Source organism: Xiphophorus hellerii, chromosome 18 (assembly GCF_003331165.1).
Source record: "Xiphophorus hellerii strain 12219 chromosome 18, Xiphophorus_hellerii-4.1, whole genome shotgun sequence".
NCBI classification, from domain to species: domain Eukaryota; kingdom Metazoa; phylum Chordata; class Actinopteri; order Cyprinodontiformes; family Poeciliidae; genus Xiphophorus; species Xiphophorus hellerii.
In genome coordinates, this window is record NC_045689.1 from 15977328 (window position 1) to 15994943 (window position 17616).

Genomic DNA, 17616 nt, shown 5'->3' on the forward strand with positions numbered 1-17616 from the left:
CTTAATCTTTTAAACATTATTGGTTCCTAATATAAATTCAGTTGTGTACACTAACACAACTGAATTTAAAACTATTCCCTCAGCTCATTGAGGATTCCATAAATGCTTTGTTTGGCAATAAAAAGCATCTGGCTTTGGAGGTTTATGGTTTGTTGATAACGGCATGAAAAGAAACTCAAATGTTTGCTCAGGGCAATTGATGTGCAGCACTTTGGTGATGGATGATGCTAACCCTCCCTTTGTCACCGCGCAGCATTCCCCCGAGCACCGAACCAAACAAACCGCGGGGTTTACGCCTTCGACATGCATGCAACATCCATCAGGTCCTCCAACACTCAGCCTGTAAAGAAAACAAACAGCTGCATTTGTCTTTTCATTCTGACTGTCCAGCACAAACTTCACATTTTGAAATGAATTTCAACATTTGCAATGGCTCTCCACTAGTGGCTAGTGGATTTAGGACATTTTACTCATTTTAAATTCAAGTTAAAATATTAGGAGAAGAATCAATCTGCAGTATCCTGGCTGCAAAATAAGTCAGTTTCAGCATTCAATCTTGTGTTCACACCTGCTGTCAATTACAGGCCTGATAAGAAGTGAAAAGAAGCTCAGCAGTAGGATTTAAAAATGTCATTAAGACAAGGTAATTGTAATGTTTAATTGTTTTAGAAGAAACATTATCAGGAAAAAATTAAACTGTCCCAAAGGTATGATATAAAATGCATTTTGCCTCCCAAGTGGCTCAGCAGAACAAAAATAACAGAACAAGAAGCTCAATTAAATTCAAGTCTCTCTTTACCATAAACTGTTCACATCTTTTATTAGGTCAAGATGTTCTTTTTCACTGACCATAGGCATACAGACTGTTACTCTTGTCCAGTCGGACCTTTTTCCTTTTCAGCTAGTTTAGTTGATGTCACGTCTGATTTGGCTCCTACTAGCATTAGACCTAAAAAAAAGCTTCAGTCAAGCTTAATTATTGAAAAACAAAACATCTGCAAATGTTCCATGAATTACAAAACACTGTTTTTATCATTGTGACAGACTGACGACGTGTCCAGGGAGTACCCCGCCGCTCTGCCAGAACTTTAGCTGGAGAGAGGCACCAGCACCCCTCCTGACCCCACTAGGGACAATGATGTTGGAAAATGGATGGATGGATGTTTTTATCATGTCATGTAATAGAATCGGAATGAAATGGAGTTTTTTTTTTTTTGTTGATTTATGAATAAAAGGCTGCTTTTGAAGTTACTGATGGATCTTCACTAAGAAGTTCAGTAGCTCTGTAAGAATTATGATTCCACTAACCAAATTTGCAGTAACCCACACTTCCCACTGGCTGAGCGATCAGGAAGCTCATCTTAATGCCGAGAGCCACGACTGAAGTCTCAGATTAGAAGGTACTTGATCAGACTCTGGGCTGGGCAGTGAAAGTGACACAGAGCATGAAAAACAGCTGCTTTTGTTCATTGCGGATGGCTCTGTCTGTCTGTGTACGTGTGTGTGAGTGATGGAAACTCTGCCCTCTCCTCCTCTTTCCATTTTTGTCTCTCCCTCTCTCACTCAGACCCCTACTGACGGTGATGTTTAAATGTCTGGAGGACAGAGTCGGAGTGGGAGCGCCGTCTCGCGGCGATCAGCCTGGATGCGTCTCCCAGCTCTGGATTTATGGCACGCAGCTGTTGAGCGCCTGACAGACGAGTGAGGAGCTCGAGCGCTGCTGCCTCTCAAGCTGCTGGGAGCAGCTCAGGATCTGCTGCTTTGGAAAAAGGACTGCTGTGCCTCAACACGCAACCGTGAGTAGCTTGGACCGTTTTTATTCCTCGTCATTTGTCGTGTGTGTCTCCTCTTAAAATGAATCTTAAAGGGTTTTACAGTGCTGACCTTTAACCTAATAAGTGTGGTTTAAAGGTTTCGTCCACCTTAGCGTTTTATGTGTTGCGCTGTGATAACTTTCCATTCCGCTCAGAGGTTTCCTGGGATTTGGAAAGTATGTTTTTAGTGAGGCGGCTGTGAGCAGTTTTACCATACATGGCCAACAGAAGTGAAACACAAAAATAACTCATTGTAAGTCCTTACATTAGTCTTGTAGACTGTAGTTTTACACTGGTTGGTTAGTATCAGGTATTGCCTCTGAGTCTGTAGACCATATTGCTTCTTTTTTTAAATGTAGTTCGCAACACTTGCGTCCTATTTTTAGAAATGAAGGCATCATAGGAGAGCATTGAGACTTGACACCAGCTATCCTCTATACACACAGAGTGAACTTCAGCCCCGGGCTCAAGTATTTTCCTTCCTCTACACATTTAATAGTTGCTAACCAGCCAAAACCTCTAGCGCATGATTTGTTCAAGTTTTAGCTCATGTGGAAACCTGGATCACAGCCCGGACCTGAGGATTTGAAGTGATCATATCCTCAGTCTCATCCAGAGGCCAGAAATCATCAGGGAGACGCATTTATCCAGACAATGCATTAGAGCCCTGGATCTCAATCGTTTAACGGCAAGTTAAAACTAAGGTTTACAAGTACACATAGACATTTTACGTCAAGAAGGGCATGGACTTTTCTCCCTATCAGAAACTGTCATCTATTTGCACTGTGTGTTTCATATTTGAGTTTGAAACTAACAGATTAACTTAGAAATGGTCAGATTTTGTGCTAAACTCTGCGCACACTAAGCATTCCTGGCAGTCTGGCAGCGAGGCTCTTCAGGGAGTGTTTATTTGGGTTGCTATGGAGGGATCAGCCTGCGGTTTAAAGCCTGGTGGCAGGACTGAAAGTGGAGCTGAAGGGCGCATCAAACGGATCCAACCTTTAAGACGCCGCCTCCTCCTTTATTTTCCAGCAGCTGAATGCACAAAGGCCTCTTAATGTGTTCATTTAAAGTAATTACACTGGATTCCAGCAAAATTCATTAACCATCATAATGAACAAACCAAGGGCTCATTCGCTTAAAGTTCCTGATCTGATCAAGGTGTGAGCACACCAAAAGCTGCTGGTGTTAATAGATTTAGCTCTGGGATATTGGAATGGGTTTAATTGGGAAAGTGTTCTTCTCTTTCAGGCCTCAGTGGAGATCCCTGGAAATGGCAGACATTTAAACGTGAATCGATCCATGCTCTCGAAATCAGCAGATGACGGTTTTTAGCAGATTTTCCCTGCAGATTCAACCTCTAAACCCGAGTCATTCACACAGATATGATTAAAAAAATATTACCGAGGTGAGATACATGCCAGGAAAAAACCAAGAATTTCCACATAACTTATTCCTTATCGGGAGCGCTGCACGTCTCCCTCCCTCCCAACCCCCCCGTGAAGATATTGCAGTTATTTTTTTCCTCCTATTTGGAGGCAACATTCATTTATTTGTTCATGAAAGAGGGGCTATTCATCACTGCTAAGCTTCCAGGGCATGTGACAGGTCCTGTGGAGATGCAGATTTGGTCATAGAAACACTTTCAGCCTTTTATGCCTTTAACACACACTCTCCAAGTGTTTACTTCAGGCAGAGAGAAACAAGCTGGCCCTCTGAGAGCCGGGAGCCAGCTCCTCTGCTTTTATCTGTCAGCCCTCGCTGTGCAGCTGGAAAAAGATGTTTACCTTCATTATTTGCAGAAACTTTTTTTTAGCCTGTCGGTACAGTTTGCCGCTGCATGTTAATTCAGCTTCCGGCCTGTATCAACGACGGCCCATGGGGCCCACAGAAAGACGATGTGCTCGGCTGAGCATCTGTTCCTGTCGGGGAAGAATTACTTTTCGGCTTGAGGAGTGTTGGTTTTTACATGATGGAGCGCAACCTAGCTGTGAACATAAGATCCAACATCTGTGCTGTGCGTAAATCAGTGAAGCTGTGTTGAGAAAACACCGCTAACACAAGACGTCTTTGTTTGGCTGAAGATCTAAAGCAGTTTTGTCTTTATTTTCTACCTGTTCTGGGTGGGTTTTTGTTGACTTGTAATAACCCAAAGCTGACAGTGTTTCCCCCCAGCTTTTCTCCTCAATGACAGCAGTGTTCTCTGCAGCTATTTTTTGGTTATTATTACAGATCTATCAATAGAAACTGACAGAGCTCCTCTTTCACTGCAGCCCTGTCAGGCTTCCAGCTTCTTGGACACACACTTGCCTTGTCTCAGTGAAATCTTCCCCCATGGTTCCTTGTTGTCACCTTGTCAGGTGGTCCAAATGCGACGACTGGGGTCTCTCCCAGAGGAGTCAGCAGTCCGAGCCTGATCTGACCTCACGTGACCTGAGCACAGGAAACGAGTCCTGGGTTGCAACTTAAACCTCGCTGTGATTCAAGACACAGCGTCTTCCTGTACCAGATTCATCCTCACAAACATTTTCTCACTTTATGACCACAATCTTGTTTTTTTTTTGTTGTTTTTTTTTATTTTACCCAGGGTGATACATGGTTTCCTTTACAAATATAGGAGAGTCTTGGCAAAATCACAGAAGCTCAGTCAAGCTGAAGAGAAGTAGTGAGCATCAAATTTCAAATATTGCCATAGATTCTCAGCTGAATTTAGATTTGCTCTTTGACTAGGCCATTCTACTGCATGATTTGATCTAAACCATTTCATTGTAGCTGTGGGTGTATATATACAGTAGATGTTCTGCCTAGCTTTATCCATTTTCCTATCAAATCTGACCAGGTTCCCTTTGAATAAAATCATCCCCACAGCATGATGCTGTCTTCGACATTTGGAAGATAATGTACATTGAGTTTTCTGATGCACCTGTTTTGTTTTGCGTGTACACCAAAAAATTGGTTTTTGGTTCCAATAGGCCGAACACCTCTTGGCTGCTTGTTTTATGCTCACCTCATGTTTTGTGTAGGTTTAATGCTGAGCCATATTCTTTCCTTTTCTGGATAAAGGACTGGACAGTGCATTGGGACGTTCAAAGCTTTAGAATCAGTGTTTTCAGTCTTCAAATTTGCTGTAATACAGACCGCTACAGGCCCACAGCCATTCCAACATCTCGGAAGAATCTTGAATAATTTGTGTTGCAACATTTAATTTGCCTTTTGGTTTAATAAAGTAATTTTCAGTTGAATTGAATATTCTTTAAAAACTGACTTAAACTTCTCCACAACTTTCTCCTCAACTTTCCTGGTGTTGTTAGCCATGTTAAAACCCTGTATAATTATCATTCCACTTAGTAGCCTTGCTCCACTTTGTGTTGTTCTATTAAATAAAATCATTTTGGAAGTTCTCGCTGCATCGACACTTATCAAGCTGATACTGTAAGCGGAAAGTACTTCTGTTCTGCATTAAGTTGCATTTTCCTTTTCCCCTTTTCAAAAGGTGCTGGAAATTGTGTAAAGTTCTGTGTTGGCACCGCCCTTATAAAGCCACAGTGCCCGAGCGCCGGGCTCATGAATCACAGACTGCACAGTGTGTGTGTGAAGCATTATGTGGATGTCTCATTAGGCGGGGTGCATTTATAAAGCCAAGCTGACAGGCTGGAAAGTATATTGGATATATAAACATTGTGTGCTTAAAATCCTGCAGTAATGGAAACTCAGTGTCAAAGATGAAAATTCACCAAAATTACTGTATTCAGTAACCCGAGACCACAACCGCAGGAAAGATGACGCACGTTTCTTCACAGATTCCAACGTTCATCAATCTCCGTAATGCTGCTTGTTTTTGTTTTGTGTGTAAGCTCCAGTTTTAGTGATAAAGAGGGCAGTACATTTATTTCAAACACTCTTCCGTATCAGCAATTTCAACCAAATATCTGATGCATTGACTGTCATAACAAACAGGTGATGCAGCATTCTGCAGGGATTATTTATCAATGCTATTAATGGCAATGATTGCAAGATGAACAATGCTGCAAAAAACTGTAGAAGCTGCTTCTTGCTTTAATACTAAAGAGAAAAAGAGAAAGATTGTTAAATACGTTTTTGTGTTAAACCTTCTTATTTGTTGACAATCGATATTAAGGGTGATTTTTTTTTCTTATTGCTCGTCACTAATTAACCTATAAATAATCACACAATCTACTTATTATTAATTATGCAAAGAAACAAAAACAAAAACATGAAATAACTTCAAACTAATAATTAAAGAGAAATTCCAGTGGAAGCTGAGAATTAAGTTTTAGACTATTAGTGCATGATTTAAAATCCAACTTTCTCTTCTCTTCCTGAAGTTTCAATGCAAGACTCTGCACAAAATTTTATCCTAAACATCCGACATAACTTTAAGTTTGGAGAGAGAAAAGAAAAGAGCGTACTTCAAGTGAACCACCTCGGGTCAGTCAGCATACCACCAAAATAAAACCGATAGAAAGCTCCTCACTTTGGTCCGAAATAAGACTGTTGTGTCTCGTCTTCAGATGTTTGTGTGTTTCCGCTACGTGAACCAGATGAGGCATCAAACTGGCCAGGTGGGTCAGACACCTGGCCTGGTCCAGTTCCCATGCTCCAAGCAAATCTTAAGCAGTACAAAAAGCCATTTTGTTAGGCATGCTTTGTTTCATCTCTACCACAGGTTTGTGAAGGCAAAACAAATGCTGGAACTCCAAAGGAGTGCAATTGGAAAAACGAAAAAAAAGCAGAACAAAAGGGAATTCTAAATACAATAATGAGGCTTGAAATCCATTGGCCAATCTTCTGAATTTCTCTCTCTGTGAGTCCATCACTCTGTGCGTCCAAACTCAGCCACAGGCTCTCCCTGCAGTAGTTACGTAATCAGGCCCTAATAGACCCACGAGAGTAGATGTTTGTACAGCATTGCATTGGATAGCTATAAAGAAAAAACTGTTTGACGAGGTAAAATTTTCTGACTGAAAGCAACATTGTTATCCAAGGTCGGACGTGCACCTTGTAACTTTCTGAGCAGAAAAACCAAATAATGCATTCATAGTACACAATTCTTTACAAAGGAATGTCTGCTCATGAATTAATAATGTACTGTAGTTCATCATGGTAAAGGCCTTCTGCAAAAGTTTTTGCCAGAGAGTAAAATTTCTCCAAAAGGTCAGATTTCTTCAAAACTTCTGTATTTCTACAAATTGTCGACAGCATTTAGAAAAAAAAAAGCCTTTGTGTGTGTTTATTGATTTATGCTGTGCAAAGCCTCTGGACATTGGTGCCAATGTTTTCTTCAAAAGAGCTCATGTCCTTGTACATTATTTAGTCATCACTTCTAAGTGTTATTGAAATTATTTGCATATTTTAAAACAAAACACAACAATGTCTCTTATACAGCAAATTGTCATTTACTTTGTTAAATGTTTTAAGTTTTCCCCACATTCTCTCAAATCGTCCTTTAAAAGCATCTGAACAGCAGAAAGGACATTTCTAAGAACCCAAGGGAATTATAAGCATAACCCTTTAACAAGGCAAGAAAAATAAGTTTCATCCTGATCCTGTCCCTACTGACAAAAAGCATCCCCACAGCATGATCCTGTATAATTATATATATATATATATATATATATATATATATATATATATATATATATATATATATATATATATACAGTACAGACCAAAAGTTTGGACACACCTTTTAATTCAATGAGTTTCCTTTATTTTCATGACTATTGACATTGTAGATTCACACTGAAGGCATCAAAACTATGAATAACACATGTGGAAATATGCACTAAACAAAAAAGTGTAAAACAACTGGAAATACCCCTTATATTCTAGTTTCTTCAAAGTAGCAACCTTTTGCTGTGATTACTGCTTTGCACACACTCTGCATTTTCTTGATGAGCTTCAAGAGGTAGTCACCTGAAATGGTTTTCACTTCATAGGTGTGCCCTGTCAGGTTAATAAGTGGGATTTCTTGCCTTATAAATAGTCATGGAAATAAAGAAAACCCATTGAATTAGAAAGGTGTGTCCAAACTTTTGGTCTGTACTGTATATATATATATATATATATATATATATATATATATATATTGAACTCTATGAAAGCTATTTTATTATTATATAACCTAAACCTCCTCTAAAGAAGTTTCTTTCTGACCGTTTGGTGTGTTCGTAAGTCTCCATGTTGCTGTTGGCTTTTAATGTTCTCAAACAACAGAGGTCTTCACTTTACAGATGGATTTATTTAGGATTTATTCAATTATACTCAGCTGGCTTCTGTTGACTTATAAGTTAATGTTTGGTTAAAACGTCATGCCAATATTCATAAAAAATTGTAAACAAATTATAATTTTCCTTACATATCACAATTATTTGCTGGCAAGTCAAGAGAGACCAGTTAAAGTTTGTAACAAGGCAAAAGGGTGAAGCAGTGGGAATATTTTTGCAAGCCACTGTATTCATTGATTTTTTTTAAAGAGAGTTTTGTGTTTTGTTGAGGTTTGGTTGGGTTTCTCTCCACCAAAGCGTCTTCAATCTTTCATCCCTGACTGATGTCACGGCATGCCATGTTCAATCTGACTTAAAGCATCTGTTTCTCTTGCCTGTGTACCTGTCAACATGTGTTGTCCTCATAAAGCAGATGGTTCGGGAGCAGTATGTCAGCACCACCCAGGGCGTCAGCGCCCCCCGGCCCGTGCCCGACCACATCTACAAGATCGGCATCTACGGCTGGAGGAAACGCTGCCTCTACCTGTTTGTGTTGCTCCTCATCGTCATCCTGGTGGTCAACTTTGCCCTCACCATATGGATCCTCCGGGTGATGTGGTTCAACGCGGTGCGCGCTGCTCACATTTTCCGTTCCATTTCACTGCTCCTCTAGAATACACTTTAAATTCTCTGTTACTTTCTTCACCTACTCCAGTAACATTAGACGCACATTGCAGCAAAGGCGTTTTCACCATTAGCTTGTTTAAAGAGGACAGTGCAACAGCTATTTCAGGGAGTCTTTTCAGCTTTCTGTCTCAAGTCCAGATGGCAACTGCAGATTTATGAAGAAACAAGAGATGCACCAAGCAGCCTCACACACATACTCATATATTTATAGACATGCTATTTATTTAATTAAGAGTCTGCCCATGAGCCCAGACCCGAAGTCTTAGAAGAAATATCACAACAATCAAAGCAGTGAATGTGAATATTTAAACTCAGCTGAAGCCTATTTTGTGTTATTTTATTCATTAAAATTAAGATTAAAAGATTATAAAAATCTTTTTAATAGATTTAAAATCTTTTAAATCTTTTAAAATCTTTTAAATAAAAGAGATTAAAACTAAGTCATTTATTTTAGGAAGGAATGGGACTCCTCCAAGTACACCCCGATGGAGTAAAGCTGGAAGAAGGCGAGTCTGAGTTTCTTTTCCCGGTCTATGCTCAGGAGATTCACTCCAGAGAAGTAAGATCAACATAAACACTCACTTTATCTCCCACATTCCTCCTCGTTGTCTGATCTCTCTCCTCATCCCTTCTACCTTCTGCTTTCCAATTAATCGTCAAACTGTTGTTTGCTCAGCCTAGCAGCCCGACAGCCTGCCCATTATTTCATCCTGTTTACCAAACGTTAAACTGGAGTGAGAGTTGGAAATGTGCTGCTATCATCTGAATCTGCAGACACTCGTGCAGATATTGCCTAGCCTTAGCCAGGGTGCTGCATATTTCTCAGTGCAGCTCTGTTTTTTGTTTTTTTTGCTGTTTTTTTTTTTTTGTGGGGGAACGTGTCAGAACAAACTGGATTTGGCAGTCCCACGCAGTGCACATGGCGAAGCGCTCAGCTCCCCATTAACCTCAGGGATATTTGTGGTGGGGAGTAGTTTATGGCCTGCCTCCTAGCAGCAGATGGGAACACTTTGCTGCAGTTGTTTGCATGTTATGGCTTTTCTTGCTCATAACAACAATTTTTTTAAAGCGTTTTTTTTTTTTTTTCTTCACAACTCTCATTAAAGAGGCAATACATCCCTCATTTATGGATGGGCACATTCTCTAATGTATTATGTGGCTATCTAATGAGACTCAGTGACTCACGTCTCCGTCCTTCGTCTTTTGTATGAGAAGTTTGTTACATGGATCATTTTTATAAAAGCGTCTTCCTCGCAGCACAGAAACAGAAGTGATTTAATGCAGGGCGGCTTTCTGTTCATGAAAGGCTCATGTTTTCTGTCTGCTGATACAAATTACAGGCTGCTTCTGTCACCTTGTGCAAACATTACTGCAAAATGGTAAGAAGCAGTTTGCTTAAAAACAAACTATTTCACAGTTTGTCTAATGTTACCCAATTTATTAAATGTTTGACATGTTAATGAACTCTTTTTGTGAGGAGACTGAAAAATCAGTCAGTGTTAAGGAGTCAACTGTATAAAACGAAACGATAAATAACTGTAGAAAAACACCAAAACAATTGTTTTCCCTCTGATGCATAATTGTGTGTTTTCTGATGTTTATCTAATGTTCAAATGCTTACTATTCACTCATGTCTTGCTTTGACATTTACAATTTACCAATAAGAGATATATTTATAGTTGCGGTGAAGTTAATTCTAAATCATGTCAGCCAATTTCCACACATGCTCCCCTATTTATTGAATGAATTCATCCTCATTCAATACAGCTTCAAGGAAGAAAAGAGCAAAAATCAAACTTCTAGTTAAAGTTCAAGCCTTGCCAGCAAATAGAAAGCTGATGAGGATGAGACCTGGAATCAAGATGGTTATGAAGGTAGTGAGTGTGAAGTACAGATATCAGACATTTCTGGTACAGTGCACAAGTGTTCAGTGGGTGGTGTGATTCCTACCTTTCTCTTTGAGGCTGATTCATTCTATGAATAGAAGTAAAGGTATGGAGATTAAGAGTAAATACAACCTAAAAATATGCTTTACTAGATGAATATAAACGACATATTTTAGCTATGACTTTAACTTTACTGTATTCAAATGTATCTGTTACACAATCGAGATTAAAACTGAATTTTTTAAATAAAATGTCTCCTTAATATGTTAATTTCAGTTGGTTGAGCCACAGTGACGAGATGCCCTAGCAAAATGAGTTCCTCATTTTGTTTTGCTGTTAAAGCTGCTGAATATGTTAATGGAATAAATAGTGTTCAAACTGATAAGTTTTCTATTTCTTTTGCGCATCATTATGGCACAACGTAGCCTAAAAGCAACAAACTCCCATAACATATAAAAACACCCCCAGACCTTTTTTTTTTTTTCTAACTGGCTAAATAGATTAACTCGTTAAATGTGTGTTTTTGTTGTTTAGAGGCTGAAAACATCAGGAACAGCTTTAGTGACACTTATGGTGACAGAAGAGGGAACTCACTAGCAACATGTGGGACCCATTTTTTATTTTAAAAAGACTCTATAGTATTTCAGTAGTTACCATGTTGGAGGCAAAGTGAAAGTTTTTCGTCATGTATGTGCATCCTGGTCATAAATGTGTTTATTTTACTTTATTTTGTTTGTTCTGGAGGCTATAAAGTGTCTTTTTTTCCTCTGCCTTCAGGACACTCCCCTAGTTGTGCATTCATCAGAAAATGTTTCCCTTAATGCCCGCCATGAGAATGGGAACGTTACGGGGAGGACATCTGTGGGTAAGAGGACGCATGTCTACACGGAGACAATCCCGCGCTCACACCTCACATTCGCATGATGTATGGGGGCGATAGTAAAGTCACTCATGTACTTGTCCTGCAGGGATTCCTCATCCTACATTAGCAGTGACAAGAGGCCATCTGTCAATTTATAATCTCTTAGATTTCCATTTAAAAGCCATTACAGGCAGTGTTCCTGTCTCTGGCAATGCTTCCGGATCATTCTGTCTTCCATAGAGGGCTCGGGGCCCGTGGAGGGTCATATTTGTACATCTTTTATAGCCACGTTGGAATGCTTTGTCATGATTAAAAGGCCAGCAAATGACCCAGCTAATTACTGTGTTCCACGATGCCATTATGTGTCCTTGATCGTTAAGTCGTAAACCGCATAGCCTGCATGCTCCCAGCCCCAGGAGCATGAAACTAAAATGCTTGTTAGAGAAGATTGTGTGTCGTTCACAAATGTAGACACAGGCGCCGAGTCAAATGTCTCACTGAGGGATCCACCTGCAGTAGATTCTACTCTCACAGGGCTGTGAACACAGCTGCAGTCAAGGGCAAAGAGACTGACCTGTGATGCGGCGCCCTTCAGTAAAAACCTAATGGTGTTACTCGTTTCTCTTAGGGTTGAATTCATCCACTTTGCTGATCACCTCAGCAATTCTAATAAGCTAGAAAATTATCTATGCAAATCTAAAAAGACTCGGAGTGAAAGGATGAGGTCAGTTTTGTTCATGTACCACTGCCAAACCTCTTTTAGGTGTTTTCTGTTACTGTTACAGGTCCCAAAGAGGCTCAGGGACACACTCACAACATGCTCTTAAACTCCCCCAACAACAACATGCTGTTCAGTGCAGATGGCGAGCAGACTTTGATTGGTCCGGACAAACTCCGAGTCACAGGTATGTGGGTGGATATCTATGCTTGTGAATGTAGCACACACCTGTTGGCTGGCACTATTTGGAAAAAGATAACACACACCTCCAATGTGACATCAATGACAGGTTGGGTTTGTAGGCAAAATGCTGAGCAGCAACCAACAAACTAAGGACAAACACAATGTGATTGTTTCCATGGTCTTTGGGTATAAATAGCAGAGTTTCATTAAAATGATCATCATTGTGACACATCCCTCAGTTTTAATCTACTTAATCTGCCCCACTAACTTTTGATCTGCATTAGAGAACAGTGACTTACTGGAGCAACTGTGTGTGGAAAACTTGATTTTGGTTTGGAGTTTTCTTTCTTTGCTTGCAACTCTTATGTAAATAATAATGCAAAACTAATAGAAAACAATTTCCCCTTTCAGAAACAATTTCATATTCAGGCACCAGTTGCCATTTGAATTTTGTTCAAGGTCTGCTAAACACTTTGCAAACTTTCCACATTTACTGCCACCTTCAGTGAAGGTACCTATCAAGATTATCAAATTGAAAAAATGTAACTTCTACATTAGGCATTTTTTATAGCAATTACTTTTGGGGGAAAAAATCTAAATTTATGAGGCATTTGTTCTTTATAAAATCAACATTACCACAATTTCTAAAATTTCCTATTAAGCAGATTCAACTGAATAATTGTTAAACCGTATAGTAAGAAGAGCTGTCATTAATTGCCAGTATCTTCAGTTAAAAAAAATAACTAAAAAGTTTAAAACAATTGGAACAGCACAAAACAAGGCTTGATAAGGACTCCAACTTATCTTGGCACCAACAACAGTGAGGAGGAGGATGGTGGGAGAGGTCCAACATTTTTTATCCAAGGTTCACTGCAATAAATAAGGAGTTTGTTCAATACTACTAAGTTTTGTGTTTTGGTCAAATAAGCTAGCTTAGCTCTGTTTCACATCCAAGAAACACAGGGACATTGTTAGGGACCTTTCCAGAACACTGGGAATTGTTTGTTTTTGCAGCTTAATGGCCAAATCAACATACAGATGGTTTACCTAAACCTTCTTCCATGCCATCTTGTTCCCTAAACTTAAACCTTTTTGAAATGCGTGGGGTGAAGAGAAGCTGCAAAGTTTAACATGTTGTAAAAGACTAAAAGCTGAAAATTGTCCCAATGACAAATATGAAAGGTTGTTGGTTAGTAGAGTCATTGCTTCCTAATTCCTATTTGCCTTCTCAAATTTGTATGAAAATTTCAAAAGATTTATCTTTAAATTCTCTGTTATTCAGATTACACTGTTTTGCTCAGGCAGACCTTTTTTTTTTTAGACTTTTAAGCCATACAGTTAAATGCCTTTTAATGATCTCCCATGCAACTGAATTAGTATGCATAAATGCATTAATGCCATACAGAATACAATCCATCATGTGCGCAGTTAGGGCTTGGAGTCAATAATCTGTATCATAAAACCACACAGAGAATCTTTTTACATAGCAAAGAGATGCAGGGTAACTATTTTCATATATTTCCATCCTGCGCTCCGAATGTTTTGGCGTTTAGTGTTGATGTTGGTGTGTACCACTGACCACAAACTGTGATGACTGATTAAACAGTGAGGCAGCTGATGGCTTCATTTGGCCCGGGGTCAGTTTGAGCCCTCAGTGTTATCTGTCTCTCCGTGTTGCTTCGCCCAATTTACCAAGAGTCAAAGTGAACCGACAGACTGCTTCTCCTTTTTAAAGTCAAGCTCAGAAACAGCACATAGGATGGCGCTTTAAAATCAGCTGGCCTCATTCCCTGAAGATAAAGACTGTTAGCTCATTTTTATACCAAATACTAGTGAAAACCAATTAAACAAACTCTTAGCAATGTTCTGCATGTGTTTGCGAGAGCCTCCTCTTCCTTTGATGAATGGTGTGTATGTGCTGGTTTTCTCAGGTCCTGAAGGAGCTCTGTTCCAGCATTCTGTGGAGGTGCCGCTGCTGAAGTCAGAACTTTTGAAAGACCTGAAGTGAGGGCCGCAGCTATAACATATCGTCACCTTCCTAAAAACATGGCCTTTTATTGTCGATTATCAGAGATATTCAGCGCACAGGATTCATAGAGCCACAGCTTTACCCGCTCTCTTCATTATCAGAATCAGTGCTGTTGATGAGTGATCTCTTTGTAAAGCCCTGCTGTCTTCTTGTAGGCTGGAATGCCCGACCCGCTCTGTGACAATGGACGCACCAAAGGGAGTTCATCTCAAAGCTCTGGCTGGAAACATAGAAGCTGCTTCCAACATGGACGTCATCCTGCAGTCGACTTCAGGGCTGGTAAGAAACCAGTTTTACACTACCTGCTGACTTCTCTTCATCATCTTTCTTTAGGTCACCTGGGGAATGTATACACGGCATGCTTTTGGCAGGGAACATGCAGCTTTATACATCCATGATCTCACTTGGCCGCACCGGGGAGCTCCGGCACAGTTTGACAGGAGCGCGGCTCTTTCAGGTCACTGAGCATTTACGTCTGAAACACCTTAGATGCTGCCCACAGAGAGCTGGTTTCACCACTTTCACTTCATGCTGTAACTTACAGTGCTTTGCAAAAGTGTTCAGGGCCTCTTTGAACTTTTCCATATTTTCCCATGTGAAAATAACAAACCTTAACATATTTATTCAGGATTTTAAGTGAAAGACCAACACAAATAGGGCAAAATTATGACGTAGAAGGAAAAGAAAGAGAAATCTGAAAACGGTGGTGTGCCATTCTAATCAGCCGTTCTCAGTTATCGCTTTGTAATATTTTGCAGGACAGTTAAATGCACTGGATTTTCTTAAAGTGTATAAGAGTAAATGGGACTAAATACAAATATATACTTCACTGTAAGACATTACAACTTTTCCTCCACATCTATGTGGTGTTTTGTGCTGGTCTGTATCGAAAATGCTTTTAAAACAGTTTGTGATTTTAACAGAGATAAAATGTGACAATTTTCTGAAGTAATGATGCTTTTGGAAGGCATTGTAAGCTTGTATCTTTCAGTGAGTAGCATTTTGTATTTTTAAATTTATATTTTACTTTCCTCTGATCTTTGTGCTTCAGAGGGTTTATTCTGTTTAGCGCCAATCAAACCTGCATTTGGGCTCAGTTGTGGTTTGGTTTCCATGTAGTTTGTTAGTAAACGGCTTCTGGCTGAATGAAGGCCAAGTTAATCTCTACAGTCTAACTAACTGGCTAAACCACATAAAGTATTTATCTGATCATTAGGAATTAATTCCCAATAAAACAATACACCTCTATGATAGTCAGGCTTTATGGTGGAATATTTAATTTATTGTGATTTTATTTATTCCTTCTAGAATAAATCAGTGTGATAACCCAAACCGAATAATTAAAAAGACTTGAATTACATTTTTTCTTCCTCCTTTTTGCCACATTCTTTTTATTAGAACTTCTCAGGCATGAAATATCCTAATTCCATCATACTTATACTTGTGCACGTGTCGTATCTGATTGACCAAGATATTAATGCTTGACCCATGGAAACTTGTTCTCCTCCCGATGCAGCTGGTGCTGGATGCAGAGACGGTGCGCATGCCAAGCCTGCCGCTGAGCAAAGGAGGCGTTTCTGGAAATACTCAGGATCTGTTTGAGGTCTGTGTCTGTCACAGTGGAAAGCTCTTTCTGTCCAAAGCTGGACGAACTTCCACCTGCAGCGAAAATCAGGACTGCTAGGTGGACTCTGACAGTCATCAATTTTCTTTCTCTCTCAAGAAGCATCTTTTGGGAGGCAACGAGCACAACTGTTTATATGGGGCTCAAGTTTTCTTCCTTTTCTTTTTTTAATGCTCAGACCCAAGTGGGTCTGCAATTTTCCCACTTACACATTAAGCTGTGTAAAAATTAAAAAATGCATCCTGCCACGCCCCGAAACACAGCCTCTTGCAGTTGAAGTAATGTGGGTCTATTGAACTATTGAAGTGATGCAAATTTGCGTTCCAGCTTAAAAATATGTGCATCACAGATTTATGAGAATGTTTTTACACATGCAGTATTATGGCTGGGCAATGAGGAGCTGGTAACAGCTTACATCCTATGCAATATTATCTTGTGGTGCAATAAATTAAGTTAATGCATATCAAGGCCTTGGAAAACTGGGACATAAATTGTATTAGATTTTTTTAAATTCTAGAAATATTTATTTTAGTTAATGATGCCTTCATCCAATACTCCAAGCCCTTGGTATGTGGTGTTTTTTTTGTTTTTTTTTTTAGAATTTAGTGTTACTTTATTTAACTACAGGAGGGATTGGAAATGGTGGTTTGGAATTTTGAGTTTGCTATAGACAGTTTAGAGACTAGAGGCTTTTCTTTCCCTTCTTTTAAGTGAATTCTAAGTACAGTTATGTGAAGTGACTCTATCGTTGTTGCTAATTTTAAATAAGAAGAACCACATGATAAGTTCATCAACACATATAATGGATCTTTCTCATGGTATGTTTTGCCCATCTTATTTTAGAGCTCCTTATATAACCAAGGAAACCACAAGAAAGTCACAAACAGGCCTGTTTGTTAATTTGTCAAATATAAAGTCAAAGGAAGCTAGTAGAGACAATGGAAACATTAAGTTTTACCACAGCGACATGGAGGTAGAAACAAAACAAGAGTAACAAACCTTAGTCAGGGATATTTGAATGAATAAAGGAGGAAATGATTGTTTATAACTGAGTCAGTGCTTTGCATCAGATGTGTTTTCTTTTAACACATTGTGCAGACCAGGAGCTCAATATTTGCCTTCACTGTATGGATGGAAGTGTCTGTTTGCAGCATCTGAAATATTTTTTTTAAAGGTAAATGTTTTTGTAATGACGGTTTTTGTGAGTGAAGGATTGGTGTATTTTACATGCCTGTTTTTATCGCAGTTTTTTGTATTGATTGTGCTGTGTTGGCATTGTAATATGAAAATAAGGGAGAATAAAGGTGATAAGCAGTTCTCACCTCAGGTCTGTCATATTTTAACAAATGTAATGTTTATTTATTCATTTTATATGTGAAATAAATGTTGGTTTGCTTTTATTTATTCTGTCGTAATTAATCCACCTTATTTTTAGAAATTGTATTTTCCTGTTTCGGATCGAATGACTCTTTTTTAAAAAATTTTAACTACAGATTTGAATCAGTGCCGAACAAAAATACAGCCGAAATGTGATCGCACATATTGACTGTATGTTCAGTGGCGCACTCTGCTGGAGAAGATCTGCA

At 39.3% G+C, this 17616-nt stretch overlaps 1 protein-coding gene across 3 annotated transcripts; it reads left to right on the top strand.

The window, feature by feature from the left end:
* The first annotated feature begins 1620 nt into the window (after positions 1-1620).
* On the top strand, positions 1621-17434 carry sgcg (sarcoglycan, gamma). Of its 3 annotated transcripts, none has more exons than XM_032590456.1 (8): positions 1621-1796; positions 8475-8615; positions 9183-9287; positions 11392-11479; positions 12262-12381; positions 14309-14381; positions 14562-14685; positions 15923-17434. In XM_032590456.1, exons 2-8 carry the CDS (start codon positions 8475-8477, stop codon positions 16088-16090), a joined length of 819 nt encoding a protein of 272 aa, XP_032446347.1. In that variant the 5' UTR covers positions 1621-1796; the 3' UTR covers positions 16091-17434. The 3 variants fall into 3 exon arrangements, with proteins under 3 accessions (XP_032446347.1, XP_032446345.1, XP_032446344.1); XM_032590454.1 differs by having other exon boundaries at positions 1622-1796; positions 8472-8669; XM_032590453.1 differs by having other exon boundaries at positions 1623-1796; positions 8475-8669.
* Positions 17435-17616: the final 182 nt, after the last annotated feature.

Excerpts from the sequence above, each read along its gene's own strand:
- sgcg (XM_032590454.1), top strand. The coding sequence starts at position 8,475 with ATGGTTCGGGAGCAGTATGTCAGCACCACCCAGGGCGTCAGCGCCCCC. Across the intron at positions 8,670-9,182 it reads GGGTGATGTGGTTCAACGCG|GAAGGAATGGGACTCCTCCA; the intron begins GTGCGCGCTGCT and ends CATTTATTTTAG. Across the intron at positions 14,382-14,561 it reads GAACTTTTGAAAGACCTGAA|GCTGGAATGCCCGACCCGCT; the intron begins GTGAGGGCCGCA and ends GTCTTCTTGTAG.